This window comes from Procambarus clarkii, chromosome 24 (genome assembly GCF_040958095.1).
Source record: "Procambarus clarkii isolate CNS0578487 chromosome 24, FALCON_Pclarkii_2.0, whole genome shotgun sequence".
Classification (NCBI taxonomy): Eukaryota; Metazoa; Arthropoda; class Malacostraca; order Decapoda; family Cambaridae; genus Procambarus; species Procambarus clarkii.
In genome coordinates this window covers 1,720,282-1,741,366 of record NC_091173.1, presented here as the reverse complement: position 1 = coordinate 1,741,366, position 21,085 = coordinate 1,720,282, and the positions used below count along the sequence as shown (strand labels likewise).

The following is a 21,085-nucleotide window of genomic DNA, read 5'->3' as shown; positions in this document are numbered from 1 at the left end:
AGTACACAAGACTAGAGCAGGTCATGTTAATACACCATACTAGAGGAGGTCATGTCAGTACACAACACTAGAGCAGGTCATGTCAGTACACAACACTAGAGCAGGTCATGTCAGTACACAACACTAGAGCAGGTCATGTTAATACACCATACTACAGGAGGTCATGTCAGTACACAACACTAGAGCAGGTCATGTCAGTACACAACACTGGAGCAGGATATGTCAGTACACAACACTGGAGCAGGTCATGTCAGTACACAACACTAGAGCAGGTCATGTCAGTACACAACACTAGAGCAGGTCATGTCAGTACACAACACTAGAGCAGGTCATGTCAGTACACAACACACGGGAGCAGGTCATGTCAGTACACAACACTAGAGCAGGTCATGTCAGTACACAACACTGGAGCAGGTCATGTCAGTACACAACACTGGAGTAGGTCATGTCAGTACACAACACTAGAGCAGGTCATGTCAGTACACAACACTAGAGCAGGTCATGTCAGTACACAACACTGGAGCAGGTCATGTCAGTACACAACACTAGAGCAGGTCATGTCAGTACACAACACTTGAGCAAGTCATGTCAGTACACAACACTAGAGCAGGTCATGTCAGTACACAACACTAGAGCAGGTCATGTTAGTACACAACACTCGAGCAGGTCATGTCAGTACACAACACTGGAGCAGGTCATGTTAGTACACAACACTAGAGCAGGTCATGTCAGTACACAACACTAGAGGAGGTCATGTCAGCTCACAACACTAGAGCAGGTCATGTCAGTACACAACACTGGAGCAGGTCATGTCAGTACACAACACTAGAGCAGGTCATGTCAGTACACAACACTAGAGCAGGTCATGTCAGTACACAACACTAAAGCAGGTCATGTCAGTACACAACACTAGAGCAGGTCATGTCAGTACACAACACTAGAGCAGGTCATGTTAATACACAACACTAGAGCAGGTCATGTCAGTACACAACACTGGAGCAGGTCATGTCAGTACACAATACTAGAGCAGGTCATGTCAGTACACAACACTAGAGCAGGTCATGTCAGTACACAACACTGGAGCAGGTCATGTCAGTACACAATACTAGAGCAGGTCATGTCAGTACACAACACTAGAGCAGGTCATGTCAGTACACAACACTAGAGCAGGTCATGTTAAGTACACCATACTAGAGGAGGTCATGTCAGTACACAACACTAGAGCAGGTCATGTCAGTACACAACACTAGAGCAGGTCATGTCAGTACACAATACTAGAGCAGGTCATGTCAGTACACAACACTAGAGCAGGTCATGTCAGTACACAACTACTAGAGCAGGTCATGTCAGTACACAACACTAGAGCAGGTCATGTCAGTACACAACACTGGAGCAGGTCATGTCAGTACACAACACTAGAGCAGGTCATGTCAGTACACAACACTAGAGCAGGTCATGTCAGTACACAACACTAGAGCAGGTCATGTCAGTACACAACACTGGAGCAGGTCATGTCAGTACACAATACTAGAGCAGGTCATGTCAGTACACAACACTAGAGCAGGTCATGTCAGTACACAACACTAGAGCAGGTCATGTCAGTACACCATACACTAGAGGAGGTCATGTCAGTACACAACACTTAGAGCAGGTCATGTCAGTACACAACACTAGAGCAGGTCATGTCAGTACACAACACTAGGAGCAGGTCATGTCAGTACACAACACTAGAGCAGGTCATGTCAGTACACAACACTAGAGCAGGTCATGTCAGTACACAACACTGGAGCAGGTCATGTCAGTACACAACACTAGAGCAGGTCATGTCAGTACACAACACTAGAGGAGGTCATGTCAGTACACAACACTAGAGCAGGTCATGTCAGTACCACAACACTAGAGCAGGTCATGTCAGTACACAACACTAGAGCAGGTCATGTCAGTACACAACACTAGAGCAGGTCATGTCAGTACACAACACTGGAGCAGGTCATGTCAGTACACAACACTAGGAGCAGGTCATGTCAGTACACAACACTAGAGCAGGTCATGTCAGTACACAACACTAGGAGCAGGTCATGTCAGTACACAACACTAGAGCAGGTCATGTCAGTACACAACACTAGGAGCAGGTCATGTCAGTACACAACACTGGAGCAGGTCATGTCAGTACACAACACTAGAGCAGGTCATGTCAGTACACAACACTAGAGCAGGTCATGTCAGTACACAACACTAGAGCAGGTCATGTCAGTACACAACACTAGAGCAGGTCATGTCAGTACACAACACTAGAGCAGGTCATGTCAGTACACAACACACTGGAGCAGGTCATGTCAGTACACAACACTAGAGCAGGTCATGTCAGTACACAACACTAGAGCAGGTCATGTCAGTACACAACACTGGAGCAGGTCATGTCAGTACACAACACTAGAGCAGGTCATGTCAGTACACAAACACTAGAGCAGGTCATGTCAGTACACAACACTAGAGCAGGTCATGTCAGTACACAACACTAGAGCAGGTCATGTCAGTACACAACACTAGAGCAGGTCATGTCAATACACAACACTAGAGCAGGTCATGTCAGTACACAACACTAGAGCAGGTCATGTTCAGTACACAACTACTAGGAGCAGGTCATGTCAGTACACAACACTAGAGCAGGTCATGTCAGTACACAACACTAGGAGCAGGTCATGTCAGTACACAACACTAGAGCAGGTCATGTCAGTACACAACACTAGAGCAGGTCATGTCAGTACACACACTAGGAGGCAGGTCATGTCAGTACACAACACTAGAGCAGGTCATGTCAGTACACAACACTAGAGCAGGTCATGTTAGTACACACACTGGAGCAGGTCATGTCAGTACACAACACTAGAGCAGGTCATGTCAGTACACAACACTAGAGCAAGGTCATGTCAAGTACACAACACTAGAGCAGGTCATGTCAGTACACAACACTAGAGCAGGTCATGTCAGTACACAACACTAGAGCAGGTCATGTTCAGTACACATACACTAGAGGAGGTCATGTCAGTACACAACACTAGAGCAGGTCATGTCAGTACACAACACTAGAGCAGGTCATGTCAGTACACAACACTAGAGCAGGTCATGTTAAGTACACCATACTACAGGAGGTCATGTCAGTACACAACACTAGAGCAGGTCATGTCAGTACATAACACTGGAGCAGGACATGTCAGTACACAACACTGGAGCAGGTCATGTCAGTACACAACACTAGAGCAGGTCATGTCAGTACACAACACTAGAGCAGGTCATGTCAGTACACAACACTAGAGCAGGTCATGTCAGTACACAACACACGGGAGCAGGTCATGTCAGTACACAACACTAGAGCAGGTCATGTCAGTACACAACACTGGAGCAGGTCATGTCAGTACACAACACTGGAGTAGGTCATGTCAGTACACAACACTAGAGCAGGTCATGTCAGTACACAACACTAGAGCAGGTCATGTCAGTACACAACACTGGAGCAGGTCATGTCAGTACACAACACTAGAGCAGGTCATGTCAGTACACAACACTTGAGCAGGTCATGTCAGTACACAACACTAGAGCAGGTCATGTCAGTACACAACACTAGAGCAGGTCATGTTAGTACACAACACTAGAGCAGGTCATGTCAGTACACAACACTGGAGCAGGTCATGTTAGTACACAACACTAGAGCAGGTCATGTCAGTACACAACACTAGAGGAGGTCATGTCAGCACACAACACTAGAGCAGGTCATGTCAGTACACAACACTGGAGCAGGTCATGTCAGTACACAACACTAGAGCAGGTCATGTCAGTACACAACACTAGAGCAGGTCATGTCAGTACACAACACTGGAGCAGGTCATGTTAGTACACAACACTAGAGGAGGTCATGTCAGTACACAACACTAGAGCGGGTCATGTCAGTACACAACACTGGAGCAGGTCATGTCAGTATACAACACTAGAGCAGGTCATGTCAGTACACAACACTAGAGGAGGTCATGTCAGTACACAACATTAGAGCAGGTCATGTCAGTACACAACACCACAACACTAGAGCAGGTCATGTCAGTACACAACACTAGTGGAGGTCATGTCAGTACACAACACTAGAGCAGGTCAAGTCAGTACACAACACTAGAGCAGGTCATGTCAGTACACAACACTGGAGCAGGTCATGTTAGTACACAACACTAGAGCAGGTCATGTCAGTACACAACACTAGAGGAGGTCATGTCAGTACACAACACTAGAGCAGGTCATGTCAGTACACAACACTGGAGCAGGTCATGTCAGTACACAACACTAGAGCAGGTCATGTCAGTACACAACACTAGAGCAGGTCATGTCAGTACACAACACTAGAGCAGGTCATGTCAGTACACAACACACGGGAGCAGGTCATGTCAGTACACAACACTAGAGGAGGTCATGTCAGTACACAACACTAGAGCAGGTCATGTCAGTACACAACACTGGAGCAGGTCATGTCAGTACACAACACTAGAGCAGGTCATGTCAGTACACAACACTGGAGCAGGTCATGTCAGTACACAACACTGGAGCAGGTCATGTCAGTACACAACACTAGAGCAGGTCATGTCAGTACACAACACCACAACACTAGAGCAGGTCATGTCAGTACACAACACTAGAGGAGGTCATGTCAGTACACAACACTAGAGCAGGTCATGTCAGTACACAACACTGGAGCAGGTCATGTCAGTACACAACACTGGAGCAGGTCATGTCAGTACACAACACTGGAGCAGGTCATGTTAGTACACAACACTAGAGCAGGTCATGTCAGTACACAACACTAGAGGAGGTCATGTCAGCACACAACACTAGAGCAGGCCATGTCAGTACACAACACTGGAGCAGGTCATGTCAGTACACAACACTAGAGCAGGTCATGTCAGTACACAACACTAGAGCAGGTCATGTCAGTACACAACACTGGAGCAGGTCATGTTAGTACACAACACTAGAGCAGGTCATGTCAGTACACAACACTAGAGCGGGTCATGTCAGTACACAACACTGGAGCAGGTCATGTCAGTACACAACACTAGAGCAGGTCATGTCAGTACACAACACTAGAGGAGGTCATGTCAGTACACAACACTAGAGCAGGTCATGTCAGTACACAACACCACAACACTAGAGCAGGTCATGTCAGTACACAACACAAGAGGAGGTCATGTCAGTACACAACAATAGAGCAGGTCATGTCAGTACACAACACTGGAGCAGGTCATGTCAGTACACAACACTGGAGCAGGTCATGTCAGTACACAACACTGGAGCAGGTCATGTCAGTACACAACACTGGAGTAGGTCATGTCAGTACACAACACTAGAGCAGGTCATGTCAGTACACAACACTGGAGCAGGTCATGTTAGTACACAACACTAAAGCAGGTCATGTCAGTACACAACACTGGAGCAGGTCATGTCAGTACACAACACTAGAGCAGGTCATGTCAGTACACAACACCACAACACTAGAGCAGGTCATGTCAGTACACAACACTAGAGGAGGTCATGTCAGTACACAACACTAGAGCAGGTCATGTCAGTACACAACACTGGAGCAGGTCATGTCAGTACACAACACTGGAGCAGGTCATGTCAGTACACAACACTGGAGCAGGTCATGTCAGTACACAACACCACAACACTAGAGCAGGTCATGTCAGTACACAACACTAGAGGAGGTCATGTCAGTACACAACACTGGAGCAGGTCATGTCAGTACACAACACTGGAGCAGGTCATGTCAGTACACAACACCACAACACTAGAGCAGGTCATGTCAGTACACAACACTAGAGCAGGTCATGTTAATACACCATACTAGAGGAGGTCATGTCAGTACACAACACTAGAGCAGGTCATATCAGTACACAATACTAGAGCAGGTCATGTCAGTACACAACACTAGAGCAGGTCATGTCAGTACACAACACTAGAGCAGGTCATGTCAGTACACAACACTAGAGCAGGTCATGTCAGTACACAACACTAGAGCAGGTCATGTCAGTACACAACACTGGAGCAGGTCATGTCAGTACACAACACTAGAGCAGGTCATGTCAGTACACAACACTGGAGCAGGTCATGTCAGTACACAACACTGGAGCAGGTCATGTCAGTACACAACACTAGAGCAGGTCATGTCAGTACACAACACTAGAGCAGGTTATGTCAGTACACAACACTAGAGCAGGTCATGTCAGTACACAACACTGGAGCAGGTCATGTCAGTACACAACACTGGAGCAGGTCATGTCAGTACACAACACTAGAGCAGGTCATGTCAGTACACAACACTGGAGCAGGTCATGTCAGTACACAACACTAGAGCAGGTCATGTCAGTACACAACACTAGAGCAGGTCATGTCAGTACACAACACTGGAGCAGGTCATGTCAGTACACAATACTAGAGCAGGTCATGTCAGTACACAACACTGGAGCAGGTAATGTCAGTACACAACACTGGAACAGGTCATGTCAGTACACAACACTAGAGCAGGTCATGTCAGTACACAACACTAGAGCAGGTCATGTCAGTACACAACACTGGAGCAGGTCATGTCAGTACACAACACTAGAGCAGGTCATGTCAGTACACAACACTAGAGTAGGTCATGTCAGTACACAACACTAGAGCAGGTCATGTCAGTACACAACACTAGAGCAGGTCATGTTAGTACACAACACTAGAGCAGGTCATGTTAGTACACAACACTAGAGCAGGTCATGTCAGTACACAACACTGGAGCAGGTCATGTTAGTACACAACACTAGAGCAGGTCATGTCAGTACACAACACTAGAGGAGGTCATGTCAGCACACAACACTAGAGCAGGTCATGTCAGTACACAACACTGGAGCAGGTCATGTTAGTACACAACACTAGAGCAGGTCATGTCAGTACACAACACTAGAGCAGGTCATGTCAGTACACAACACTGGAGCAGGTCATGTTAGTACACAACACTAGAGGAGGTCATGTCAGTACACAACACTAGAGCAGGTCATGTCAGCACACAACACTGGAACAGGTCATGTCAGCACACAACACTAGAGCAGGTCATGTCAGTACACAACACTAGAGGAGGTCATGTCAGTACACAACACTAGAGGAGGTCATGTCAGTACACAACACTAGAGCAGGTTATGTCAGTACACAACACTAGAGGAGGTCATGTCAGTACACAACACTAGAGCAGGTCATGTCAGTACACAACACTGGAGCAGGTCATGTCAGTACACAACACTGGAGCAGGTCATGTCAGTACACAACACTGGAGCAGGTCATGTCAGTACACAACACTGGAGCAGGTCATGTCAGTACACAACACTAGAGCAGGTCATGTCAGTACACAACACTAGAGCAGATCATGTCAGTACACAACACTGGAGCAGGTCATGTTAGTACACAACACTAGAGCAGGTCATGTCAGTACACAACACTAGAGGAGGTCATGTCAGTACACAACACAAGAACAGGTCATGTCAGTACACAACACTGGAGCAGGTCATGTCAGTACACAACACTAGAGCAGGTCATGTCAGTACACAACACTGGAGCAGGTCATGTCAGTACACAACACTGGAGCAGGTCATGTCAGTACACAACACTGGAGCAGGTCATGTCAGTACACAACACTAGAGCAGGTCATGTCAGTACACAACACCACAACACTAGAGCAGGTCATGTCAGTACACAACACTAGAGGAGGTCATGTCAGTACACAACACTAGAGCAGGTCATGTCAGTACACAACACTGGAGCAGGTCATGTCAGTACACAACACTGGAGCAGGTCATGTCAGTACACAACACTGGAGCAGGTCATGTCAGTACACAACACTGGAGCAGGTCATGTCAGTACACAACACTAGAGCAGGTCATGTCAGTACACAACACTAGAGCAAGTCATGTCAGTACACAACACTAGAGCAGGTCATGTCAGTACACAACACTAGAGCAGGTCATGTTAGTACACAACACTAGAGCAGGTCATGTTAGTACACAACACTAGAGCAGGTCATGTCAGTACACAACACTAGAGCAGGTCATGTTAGTACACAACACTGGAGCAGGTCATGTCAGTACACAACACTAGAGCAGGTCATGTTAGTACACAACACTGGAGCAGGTCATGTTAGTACACAACACTAGAGCAGGTCATGTCAGTACACAACACTAGAGCAGGTCATGTCAGTACACAACACTGGAGCAGGTCATGTTAGTACACAACACTAGAGCAGGTCATGTCAGTACACAACACCACAACACTTGATGTATGGTTTGTTTTTCTGGAGGTTTTGTTTTGTGATGTTACTGTGTTTGTTTGTTTGTCATTGTATTATGTTGTGTGCCTTGATATATGCTGTCATTTTCTATGCTTTTCTCGTGTGTGTGCTTTGTTGTGCTCTGCTGTCGGCCCGTCTGGCCGGTGGTCTATTGCTTTCCTTTGTTATGTATTTTGTATTTGTTTTTATTGTATTTAATTTTCATGCTTTGCATGTAAAAATAAAAAAAAAATAAAAAAAACTCTACCTGGGGGTCGGGCCTTGCCTAACTCTTCCTGGGGGCCGGGCCTTGCCTAACTCTACCTGGGGGCCGGGCCTTGCCTAACTCTACCTGGGGGCCGGGCCTTGCCTAACTCTACCTGGGGGCCGGGCCTTGCCTAACTCTACCTGGGGGCCGGGCCTTGCCTAACTCTTCCTGGGGGCCGGGCCTTGCCTAACTCTACCTGGGGGCCGGGCCTTGCCTAACTCTACCTGGGGGCCGGGCCTTGCCTAACTCTACCTGGGGGCCGGGCCTTGCCTAACTCTTCCTGGGGGCCGGGCCTTGTCTAACTCTACCTGGGGGCCAGGCCTTGCCTAACTCTACATGGGGGCCGGGCCTTGCCTAACTCTACATGGGGGCCGGGCCTTGCCTAACTCTACTTGGGGGCCGGGCCTTGCCTAACTCTACTTGGGGGCCGGGCCTTGCCTAACTCTACCTGGGGGCCGGGCCTTGTCTAACTCTACCTGGGGGCCGGGCCTTGCCTAACTCTACCTGGGGGCCGGGCCTTGCCTAACTCTACCTGGGGGCCGGGCCTTGCCTAACTCTACCTGGGGGCCGGGCCTTGCCTAACTCTTCCTGGGGGCCGGGCCTTGCCTAACTCTACCTGGGGGCCGGGCCTTGCCTAACTCTACCTGGGGGCCGGGCCTTGCCTAACTCTACCTGGGGGCCGGGCCTTGCCTAACTCTTCCTGGGGGCCGGGCCTTGTCTAACTCTACCTGGGGGCCGGGCCTTGCCTAACTCTACATGGGGGCCGGGCCTTGCCTAACTCTACCTGGGGGCCGGGCCTTGCCTAACTCTACCTGGGGGCCGGGCCTTGCCTAACTCTTCCTGGGGGCCGGGCCTTGCCTAACTCTACCTGGGGGCCGGGCCTTGCCTAACTCTACCTGGGGGCCGGGCCTTGCCTAACTCTACCTGGGGGCCGGGCCTTGCCTAACTCTTCCTGGGGGCCGGGCCTTGTCTAACTCTACCTGGGGGCCGGGCCTTGCCTAACTCTACATGGGGGCCGGGCCTTGCCTAACTCTACATGGGGGCCGGGCCTTGCCTAACTCTACTTGGGGGCCGGGCCTTGCCTAACTCTACTTGGGGGCCGGGCCTTGCCTAACTCTACCTGGGGGCCGGGCCTTGTCTAACTCTACATGGGGGCCGGGCCTTGCCTAACTCTACCTGGGGGCCGGGCCTTGTCTAACTCTACCTGGGGGCCGGGCCTTGTCTAACTCTACCTGGGGGCCGGGCCTTGTCTAACTCTACATGGGGGCCGGGCCTTGTCTAACTCTACATGGGGGCCGGGCCTTGTCTAACTCTACATGGGGCCGGGCCTTGTCTAACTCTACATGGGAAGGGGGGTTTCTGCCAATTAACAGAAATGATTCTTGAGTAGCCCGTGAGCAATAAAAAGACCAAGACACTATATGGGTTAACAACACTTCTGCCCCTGTTTATAACATTATATTACTGATCATGGTTAGAGAGAGCCGGGTATATAATGGTTAATGCTTATGTCAGGTATGTGAGTGAGCCTTGTGGGTTGAGGCACTTGACCTCCCCCCCCCTCAGTTGGTTCAGCTTGGTGAAACACCCAGAGGTGGAAATCTGTGTAAATAAAAATTTAAATGCTCGTTTGTTCAAAATCGCTAATTTCCGAAAGTTCTTAGCCGATTGCTTTGAAATTTTGACAGAACGTTCCATTCGCATATGAGCATGTTTTTATATATACCTACTATATAGATATCACGCGTACGACAGGTAAAAAATAGTTTTTTGTTTAACTGTGTTTTTCAAATGAGTTTTCATGTGACGGAAATCTCTGAAACCTCTTCACCAATTGCTTAGAAATTATGACACAACGTTGCATTTGAATACGCGGGTGTTTTTATAGACCTTCTATATACATGCCTCACCTGTGACAGGTAAAAGCATGATTTTTCTGAGAAAGTGTCATGTGTAGGACGCACGAGCAACACACACTGTGATCTCCAGAAGTTCTTCACAGATTGTTGTGAAATTTTGACACAACATTCCATTTGAATACAAATTGTGTGTACATGCTATATAGGTGCCACACCTGTCACAAGTGTGTACATACTATATAGGTGCCACACCTGTCACAAGTGTGTACATACTATATAGGTGCCACACCTGTCACAAGTGTGTACATACTATATAGGTGCCACACCTGTCACAAGTGTGTACATACTATATAGGTGCCACACCTGTCACAAGTGTGTACATACTATATAGGTGCCACACCTGTCACAAGTGTGTACATACTATATAGGTGCCACACCTGTCACAAGTGTGTACATACTATATAGGTGCCACACCTGTCACAAGTGTGTACATACTATATAGGTGCCACACCTGTCACAAGTGTGTACATACTATATAGGTGCCACACCTGTCACAAGTGTGTACATACTATATAGGTGCCACACCTGTCACAAGTATGTACATACTATATAGGTGCCACACCTGTCACAAGTATGTACATACTATATAGGTGCCACACCTGTCACAAGTGTGTACATACTATATAGGTGCCACACCTGTCACAAGTATGTACATACTATATAGGTGCCACACCTGTCACAAGTGTGTACATACTATATAGATGCCACACCTGTCACAAGTATGTACATACTATATAGGTGCCACACCTGTCACAAGTGTGTACATACTATATAGATGCCACACCTGTCACAAGTGTGTACATACTATATAGGTGCCACACCTGTCACAAGTGTGTACATACTATATAGGTGCCACACCTGTCACAAGTATGTACATACTATATAGGTGCCACACCTGTCACAAGTGTGTACATACTATATAGGTGCCACACCTGTCACAAGTATGTACATACTATATAGGTGCCACACCTGTCACAAGTGTGTACATACTATATAGGTGCCACACCTGTCACAAGTATGTACATACTATATAGGTGCCACACCTGTCACAAGTGTGTACATACTATATAGATGCCACACCTGCCACAAGTGTGTACATACTATATAGGTGCCACACCTGTCACAAGTGTGTACATACTATATAGGTGCCACACCTGTCACAAGTGTGTACATACTATATAGGTGCCACACCTGTCACAAGTATGTACATACTATATAGGTGCCACACCTGTCACAAGTATGTACATACTATATAGGTGCCACACCTGTCACAAGTGTGTACATACTATATAGGTGCCACACCTGTCACAAGTATGTACATACTATATAGGTGCCACACCTGTCACAAGTGTGTACATACTATATAGATGCCACACCTGTCACAAGTATGTACATACTATATAGGTGCCACACCTGTCACAAGTGTGTACATACTATATAGATGCCACACCTGTCACAAGTGTGTACATACTATATAGGTGCCACACCTGTCACAAGTGTGTACATACTATATAGGTGCCACACCTGTCACAAGTATGTACATACTATATAGGTGCCACACCTGTCACAAGTGTGTACATACTATATAGGTGCCACACCTGTCACAAGTATGTACATACTATATAGGTGCCACACCTGTCACAAGTGTGTACATACTATATAGGTGCCACACCTGTCACAAGTATGTACATACTATATAGGTGCCACACCTGTCACAAGTGTGTACATACTATATAGATGCCACACCTGTCACAAGTATGTACATACTATATAGGTGCCACACCTGTCACAAGTGTGTACATACTATATAGATGCCACACCTGTCACAAGTGTGTACATACTATATAGATGCCACACCTGTCACAAGTGTGTACATACTATATAGGTGCCACACCTGTCACAAGTGTGTACATACTATATAGGTGCCACACCTGTCACAAGTATGTACATACTATATAGGTGCCACACCTGTCACAAGTGTGTACATACTATATAGATGCCACACCTGTCACAAGTATGTACATACTATATAGGTGCCACACCTGTCACAAGTGTGTACATACTATATAGATGCCACACCTGTCACAAGTGTGTACATACTATATAGGTGCCACACCTGTCACAAGTAAAAACATGCTTCTTTGAAAAACAGCGCCATCTGTTGCAAGTAAAAGCAACACACGCTATAATAAATGTTACGATTCCATTTCAATGTTTCCGATTGCATTGAAAAATTTTGATTTATTTTCATTTTTATTTAATTATTTTGTGTGACATTGCGATGGAATTGAGCTGTGTTGTTTACCATACCGTTCTTTTCATGTGTGACATTGCGATGGAATTGAGCTGTGTTGTTTACCATACCGTTCTTTTCATAACAAAATATTTTTTATTTTTTTCATTGTTTTTCATTTCGTTTTTTTTTTAACTGTTCTTCTTATTTTTTCAGTGATGGGAACATCAGATCATTTGGGAAGCATCGGACAAAGAATTGGGGAATGGTGGGGAGGACTAGGGGGGCGGGGGAGTGGGGGATGGTGGGGAGCATGGGGGGGCGGGGGAGTGGGGGATGGTGGGGAGGACTAGGGGGGCGGGGGAGTGGGGGATGGTGGGGAGGACTAGGGGGGCGGGGGAGTGGGGGATGGTGGGGAGGACTAGGGGGGCGGGGGAGTGGGGGATGGTGGGGAGCATGGGGGGGCGGGGGAGTGGGGGATGGTGGGGAGGACTAGGGGGGCGGGGGAGTGGGGGATGGTGGGGAGGACTAGCGGGCGGGGGAGTGGGGGATGGTGGGGAGGACTAGGGGGGCGGGGGAGTGGGGGATGGTGGGGAGGACTAGGGGGGCGGGGGAGTGGGGGATGGTGGGGAGCATGGGGGGGCGGGGGAGTGGGGGATGGTGGGGAGGACTAGCGGGGCGGGGGAGTGGGGGATGGTGGGGAGCATGGGGGGGCGGGGGAGTGGGGGATGGTGGGGAGGACTAGCGGGGCGGGGGAGTGGGGGATGGTGGGGAGCATGGGGGGGCGGGGGAGTGGGGGATGGTGGGGAGGACTAGCGGGGCGGGGGAGTGGGGGATGGTGGGGAGGACTAGCGGGGCGGGGGAGTGGGGGATGGTGGGGAGCATGGGGGGGCGGGGGAGTGGGGGATGGTGGGGAGGACTAGGGGGGCGGGGGAGTGGGGGATGGTGGGGAGCATGGGGGGGCGGGGGATGGTGGGGAGCATGGGGGGGCGGGGGAGTGGGGGGATGGTGGGGAGCATGGGGGGGCGGGGGAGTGGGGGATGGAGGGGAGCATGGGGGGGCGGGGGATGGTGGGGAGCATGGGGGGGCGGGGGAGTGGGGGGATGGTGGGGAGCATGGGGGGGCGGGGGAGTGGGGGATGGAGGGGAGCATGGGGGGGCGGGGGATGGTGGGGAGCATAGGGGGGCGGGGGAGTGGGGGGATGGTGGGGAGCATGGGGGGGCGGGGGAGTGGGGGATGGAGGGGAGCATGGGGGGGGGGCGGGGGAGGGGTGTTGGGGGTCAACAATGCGCACACATTGTTGACCCCCAACAATTCGGGGCCGGGTACAGCTAGTAGTTTTAATAATTAATTATGTAATTAATAAAGTGTCTTAAACTTTATTTAAAAATTAAACTTAAAGTTTCATTTTTAAGTGAAATTCCTGTTAGTATTCTCATGGGACACTTCAGGATATTGTAGTTATTCTTCACATAATTCTATAACACTTTCTGATTTTTGTGAATTAATTAAATAAATTTCTTTTTAAAGGAATGAGTAAAAGTCAGTTATGAAATAGGTTTTAGGAATATTCATTTAATCACAGACTTGAAGATAGGAGGAATGTTATTACACATAAGTGCATTTACATCTAAAGTGTCCACTAAATAACAAAAAAAATTATGCATGAAATACAATCAGAAGTTATCCAATAAATAACTTGTAACGCACCATCTAGATGTCGTGGAGGCCACATTCAGATGTCGTGGAGGCCACATTCAGATGTCGTGGAGGCCACATTCAGATGTCGTTGAGGCCACATTCAGATGTCGTTGAGGCCACATTCAGATGTCGTTGAGGCCACATTCAGATGTCGTTGAGGCCACATTCAGATGTCGTGGAGGCCACATTCAGAATGCGTGGAGGCCACATTCAGATGTCGTGGAGGCCACATTCAGATGTCGTGGAGGCCACATTCAGATGTCGTGGAGGCCACATTCAGATGTCGTGGAGGCCACATTCAGATGTCGTGGAGGCCACATTCAGATGTCGTGGAGGCCACATTCAGATGTTGTTGAGGCCACATTCAGATGTCGTGGAGGCCACATTCAGATGTCGTGGAGGCCACATTCAGATGTTGTTGAGGCCACATTCAGATGTCGTGGAGGCCACATTCAGATGTTGTGGAGGCCACATTCAGATGTTATGGAGGCCACATTCAGATGTTGTGGAGGCCACATTCAGATGTTGTGGAGGCCACATTCAGATGTTATGGAGGCCACATTCAGATGTTGTTGAGGCCACATTCAGATGTTGTGGAGGCCATATTCAGATGTTGTTGAGGCCACATTCAGATGTTGTGGAGGCCACATTCAGATGTTGTGGAGGCCACATTCAGATGTTATGGAGGCCACATTCAGATGTTGTTGAGGCCACATTCAGATGTTGTTGAGGCCACATTCAGATGTCGTTGAGGCCACATTCAGATGTTGTTGAGGCCACATTCAGATGTCGTGGAGGCCACATTCAGATGTCGTTGAGACAGATGGTCCGCACCATTCTCTCTGAGACGGCGTAAGGATCGGCGTTGGAGGAGGGTCTGCGGTCCTCCAGGTAGCCACACTTGTCCTCGGCCACGCCACGCGGAATACGGACAGAAGCACCTCTGTTGGCCACACCGGCCGAGAAGTCGTGGATGGATGAAGTCTCAAGACGGCCAGTCAGACGTCTCTCGTTGTCCTTGCCTCCGCGGGGATCATAAGCCTTAATGTGCACAGCATGATTCTTAGAAAGATTTTCGACAGCCTTTTGTATCTCCGAAATTCCATTGGGATCTCGCATTCCTTTAGTTGAGAAGTTGCTGTGCATTCCGGCACCGTTCCAGTCGCCAGGGATGGGCTTGGGGTCCAGGGACACCACAACGTTGAAGTCTTCTGCAACACGGTGAAGGAGGTACCGGGCCATCCAGAGGTCGTCGCCCATGGAAATACCCTCATTGGGACCAACCTGGAACTCCCACTGAGCGGGCATCACCTCGGCGTTCTCTCCAGAGATGTTGATGCCGGCGTACAGACACGCCCTGTAGTGGGCCTCCACCACGTCCCTGCCAAAGACTCTATTAGTACCCACACCACAGTAATAGGGCCCCTGAGGGCCTGGGAAGCCATTCTTGGGCCAGCCTAGTGGTTGATTATCAGTGTCCAGGAGAGTGTACTCTTGTTCCATGCCGAACCACGGCTTTTGGTCTTCTGCCTTCTTCAGCGCCTCCAGGCACGTTTTGCGGTGGTTTGTGTGAGTTGGTGTGTTATCATATCTGTAGGTCTCGCACAACACCAGCTTGTTGTCTCCTAGTCTGAAAGGATCCCGGTAAATGGCGACTGGGTGGAGGAAGACGTCACTGTTTCTGCCCTCAGCCTGACCTGTCGATGACCCGTCGAAGTTCCAAATCGGCAACTCTGGATGAAGAAAAACATAAGTAAGGATGAGTAATTGTTTCATCTGTGCATCGTTGTTACCATCCTGGGGTCCATAATCGGGTTGACACTCTGTAGGAACCAGGGTCGTGGTGCTTTTGTTTTACATGAATTAAGGACTATTAATTCAAGTACTTTTAGTGATAGGCCTTGAATGTTTTGGCTTATGTGTGGGATTAGTTAAATTATCCAGCAGTCTTATATTCAAGAGAACTGTTCTGTTATGTGGCCATGTGACGATCGATAGTCTCCCTTCTCAGATGTTAGAGCATATTAGATGCTCAGAGCTGTGAGAACATTGTAATAATTAATGTAAGTGTAGAGTAAAGCTAGGATGTTAGTTATGCTTAGAACTGATTACTGGCAACTAACATTGTATTAAAGAATAAGTAATGTTACTGTACGATCAGGTTAATGATTCAGGCAGCGGCTACAGTGTGTGGAAGAGGTTCTTCTCTGCTGAACTGAGCTGCTGGGCACACATTGTGCTGTGGGTTCTCCTTTCTTACCTTCTTCCTTTCTTCCTTCTTCTTTAAATAACGAGATAAGTACCTATATCTATATATATATATATATATATATATATATATATATATATATATATATATATATATATATATATATGTCGTACCTAGTAGCCAGAACGCACTTCTCAGCCTACTATGCAAGGCCCGATTTGCCTAATAAGCCAAGTTTTCATTAATTAATTGTTTTTCGACTACCTAACCTAACCTAGCTTTTTCGGCTACCTAACCTAACCTAACCCATAAAGATAGGTTAGGTTAGGTTAGGTAGGGTTGGTTAGGTTCGGTCATATATCTACGTTAATTTTAACTCCAATAAAAAAAAATTGACCTCATACATAATGAAATGGGTAGCTTTATCATTTCATAAGAAAAAAAATTGAGAAAATATATTAATTCAGGAAAACTTGGCTTATTAGGCAAATCGGGCCCTGAATTGTAGGCTGAGAAGTGCGTTCTGGCTACTAGGTACGAAATATATATATATATATATATATATATATATATATATATATATATATATATATATATATATATATATATATATATATACATATATATATATATGCGAACAAGCCTGAATGGTCCCCAGGACTATATGCAACTGAAAACTCACACCCCAGAAGGGACTCGAACCAGGAGTACATCCTGTACATACCAGGAGCAACGCAACTGGTATGTACAGGATGCCTTAATCCACTTGACCATCACGACCGGACAAAAACTGATGGTAGCCGAGGCTATTTAGCCCATCAGCCCGCCGGCACTCTGATGGTTATCTTGGGCATAACATTTTATCAAATCACCTCATTCTTTGGGGCACGCGTGAGGAACACAAATGCGAACAAGCCTGAATGGTCCCCAGGTGGTAAGGTATTTATTGTACTTGTGGGGATTAGGGTTAATAAATTATATATTAAGGCTTTAACCAGGAGTTTTCATCGGCTTTGTTGTAGTGGGGTTAATGATCTCTTCCTAGACATCAGACCATATATTGATTTTCCTACTTAGCTGGGAAATGTTTCCCCCTGGGGACCGGGCCTTACCTTACCCCAGTGATTGGATCTCCCTTACCTTGATATATTACCCAACACAACAACCACTACTTTATAACAATCGTCTTTTTGACGCTTTAATTTCTCACTTTTAGGAGAGTATTATTATCCCTTAGGAAGTTCCTCACCAAATTTTAATTAAAATTTAAAAAAAAACATGTTTTAATCAGGAAAAATGCTCTTGAAAAAGGCAGACTTTGAGATTGCAACAAAAACTCATGTTTTAAAAATTGTAAAACGATAATCAAGCAAATTCAGTCGATACATGTGTTAGTCTGGTGTGGCTCCAGCACCTCGACAGTTACATGTGTTAGTCTGGTGTGGCTCCAGCACCTCGACAGTTACATGTGTTAGTCTGGTGTGGCTCCAGCACCTCGACAGTTACATGTGTTAGTCTGGTGTGGCTCCAGCACCTCGACAGTTTGACTATTTTGTTGAAAATTTAATAATTGTTTAACCATATCATTTGTAAGTTCTGACTGAGTGTATATAAGGCAAAGCAAATGGAAGCTGACCAAATAGTCAATTTGTGTTTTTTTCTGAATTTCTCAGCAGCAAAGGCATGACATTTGTTTAAATTTGGTATAAACGTTACTTCTAAGCTGTTTGATGTTTTAGGACACAATAAAGCTAGAGCTGTGTTAAGGGCCAAAACAGTTTGTAAACTTTGTTGATTACTTTGCAGGTTTTCATTTCATATGGAATGGAATTGGTGTTAGAAGCACATTTCAAGATGCACATTTTAATCTAGAGATTCTTGGACGTTGAGGTATTAGTGGAACATTTTCAGTCCTCAGTGAGTGCTAAGTCGAGAAGTCAAGGGAAAAAAAGTTTATTTATGAAATGTTAGAAATGTTAACAATGAAATAAGAAAAGCAAAAAAGAAACTATGAAGTTCTTATAGCAGGGCATTCAAAGAAAAATCCTAAGTTTTTTTTCCAGTTATGTTCATTAAAGATTAGAAAAAAGACAAAGCTATTAAGAACTGACTGGTCGTATTTCTGATTAAAACAAAGAAATGAGTAGTATTTGAAATAAATTTGTCTGTCTGTTTACTAAAGATGAACGTAACATTATTCCTTCAGCCAAACAAGTCTATATTAGTGGTGAAGAGAACAAGTTGACTAGTTTAGTAGTTATCAGGGAGAAAGTAAACAAATAGAAAAAATAAAACCAGACAAGTCCCCAGATGAGGTGTTTGCCTTGGTGCTTAAGGAATGTAAAGAGCAACTTTGTGAGCCATTGTTTTGTATCTTCAAGAACTCATTACAGCCAGGCAGAGTACTGGAGTCTTGGAGGAGTTGCTAATGTGGTACCAATTTTTAAAAATGGAGAAAATTCACTTGGATTGAACTATCGGCTATTAGCTTGATGTCCGTTGTGAGAATGTTGCTTGAATCGATCAGTACAAAAGGCAGTTACATACTTCTTGAAAAATTATTAAGAATTCACAATATGGTTTTACTAAGGTGCCGTTCATGTTTGACAAATTACTTTTCATTTTATTCCAGCATTTTTGAGGCAGTTGATAGTGGTAAGGTTTATGATAATATATATCTTACTAATCTTATATATCTAATCATCCCGTTGGTTGGTCTTCCTCCAAAATAATCTTTCCTGCCTCTACTCTACACAGACGCCGTCTTGTTGAATCGGCTCTAATACACAATGTACCCAACATGAACTTGAGTCCTGGCTTTGTTGCTGTGGACTCTTCCCTTTCACAGTATATACTCAAATGCTCTAATCTTTCTAAGACACATGACCTAACATAAGCTTACCCTTCCATTTATCTTTCTTTCTCTTTCTCTCATCTCTCTTTTTCTGTTCATTGTCTTCTACGTTGCAGGCGATGAGTCACAATAACGTGGCTAAAGTATGTTGACCGGACCGCGCACTGGGGGGGGGGGGGGGGGGGGGAAATGGTCAACATACCATTGAATTCCATGAATGGAGTTGAGAATGGTCCAGGGCGGGCCGAGGCGTCGTCGTCCCTTCACCTTCTGGTGTGTGCTCTGGCCAACAGATTCTCCTACGTTCCCTTGCTATCCTCTTCTTATTCCTATTACTATCTCCTTCTCATTGGGTGGTTATAATAGGAGCTGCCTCGTATGGGCCAATAGGCCCTCTGCAGTTCTTATTCCTACTACTATCCCCTCTACTAAACCTTACTTTGCTCCTCACCTCGCTCGTGCCTATTTATTGCCACAAATTGATACTGGTATCAATACTTATTGATATAATATTGATACTTTATTGATACTGGTAATGGCTCAAAAGGGCCACCACTTTCGGGCTATTCATGCCCGTGCCACCTTTTGGGTGGCTTAATCTTCATCAATCAATCAATTCCTCATCACAATGGACTTGAGAATGGTCCAGGACGGACCGAAATGTCGTCGTCCCTTCACCTTCTAGTGTGTGGTCTGGTCAACATACTTCAGCTACGTTATTGTGACTCATCGCCTGCATATCTGAAATTTAGCAAAGCTTTTGATACAGTGCCAAATGAAAGATTGATTAAGAAGATAGAGGCTCATGTTGGGGGTGCTATATTAAGCTGGATTAGAGCATGGCTATACCAAACGAAACAAAGTGTTAGTATAAATAAGGTTAAGTCAGAGTGGGAAAATGTTGTAACTGGAATGGCTCAAGGCTCTGTCCTGGGACCTCTGTTATTTAAGAACATAAGAATGAAGGCAACTGCAGAAGGCCTATTGGCCCATACGAGGCAGCTTCTATTTATATCCACCCAATCTCATTCATATATAGGTCCAACCCACGCTTGAAACAATTAAGGGATCCTACTTTTACCGATGTTGCGCGGTAATTGGTTCCACAAATCATCAACCCTGTTACCGAACCGGTATTTACCCAGGACTTTCTTAAATCTAATTTTATCCAATTTATACACATTGTTTCATGTTCTGTCTTGTGTTGAAACTTTTAATACCCTATTCCCTTGGAGTCCCTGCGGGAGGAGCTATGACAACGAAACAACGTCAAGAGGAAATAAAGAAGGAAAGCAGCATTAGAAAGTCTTCGTCTTGGAGTGTCGTAAAGGACAGGGGTCTTAAGAAGACTGACGCCTCCAGCTGTCCTAAAGACCTCCAACTCATTCACCGTGCTGGAAGATGTGCTGTAGGGAGCCTGAAGTTTGCTGGAAAGGCAAGGCAACGAAGGGAGCGCCGATCCCTCAAGGTGTTCACAAAATAAAGGAAGTAGCTAAGAAAATTTTGGTTGTGGCAGATTCCCAGGTGAGGTATTTGGATATCTCTTTTTGTTCCAGAGATTGGGGGAAC

The 21,085-nt window shown here is 46.5% G+C and overlaps 1 protein-coding gene across 1 annotated transcript in view; it reads right to left on the bottom strand.

The window, feature by feature from the left end:
- Positions 1-14,307: 14,307 nt before the first annotated feature.
- LOC123753391 (glutamine synthetase) overlaps positions 14,308-21,085 on the bottom strand; it is a 40,398-nt gene continuing 33,620 nt past the window's right edge. Inside the window, exon 3 of the mRNA XM_069330452.1 lies at positions 14,308-16,186. Within this exon, the coding sequence (XP_069186553.1) occupies positions 15,258-16,186 (929 nt within the window). The 3' untranslated portion in view covers positions 14,308-15,257. The remainder of the gene's footprint in view (positions 16,187-21,085) is intronic.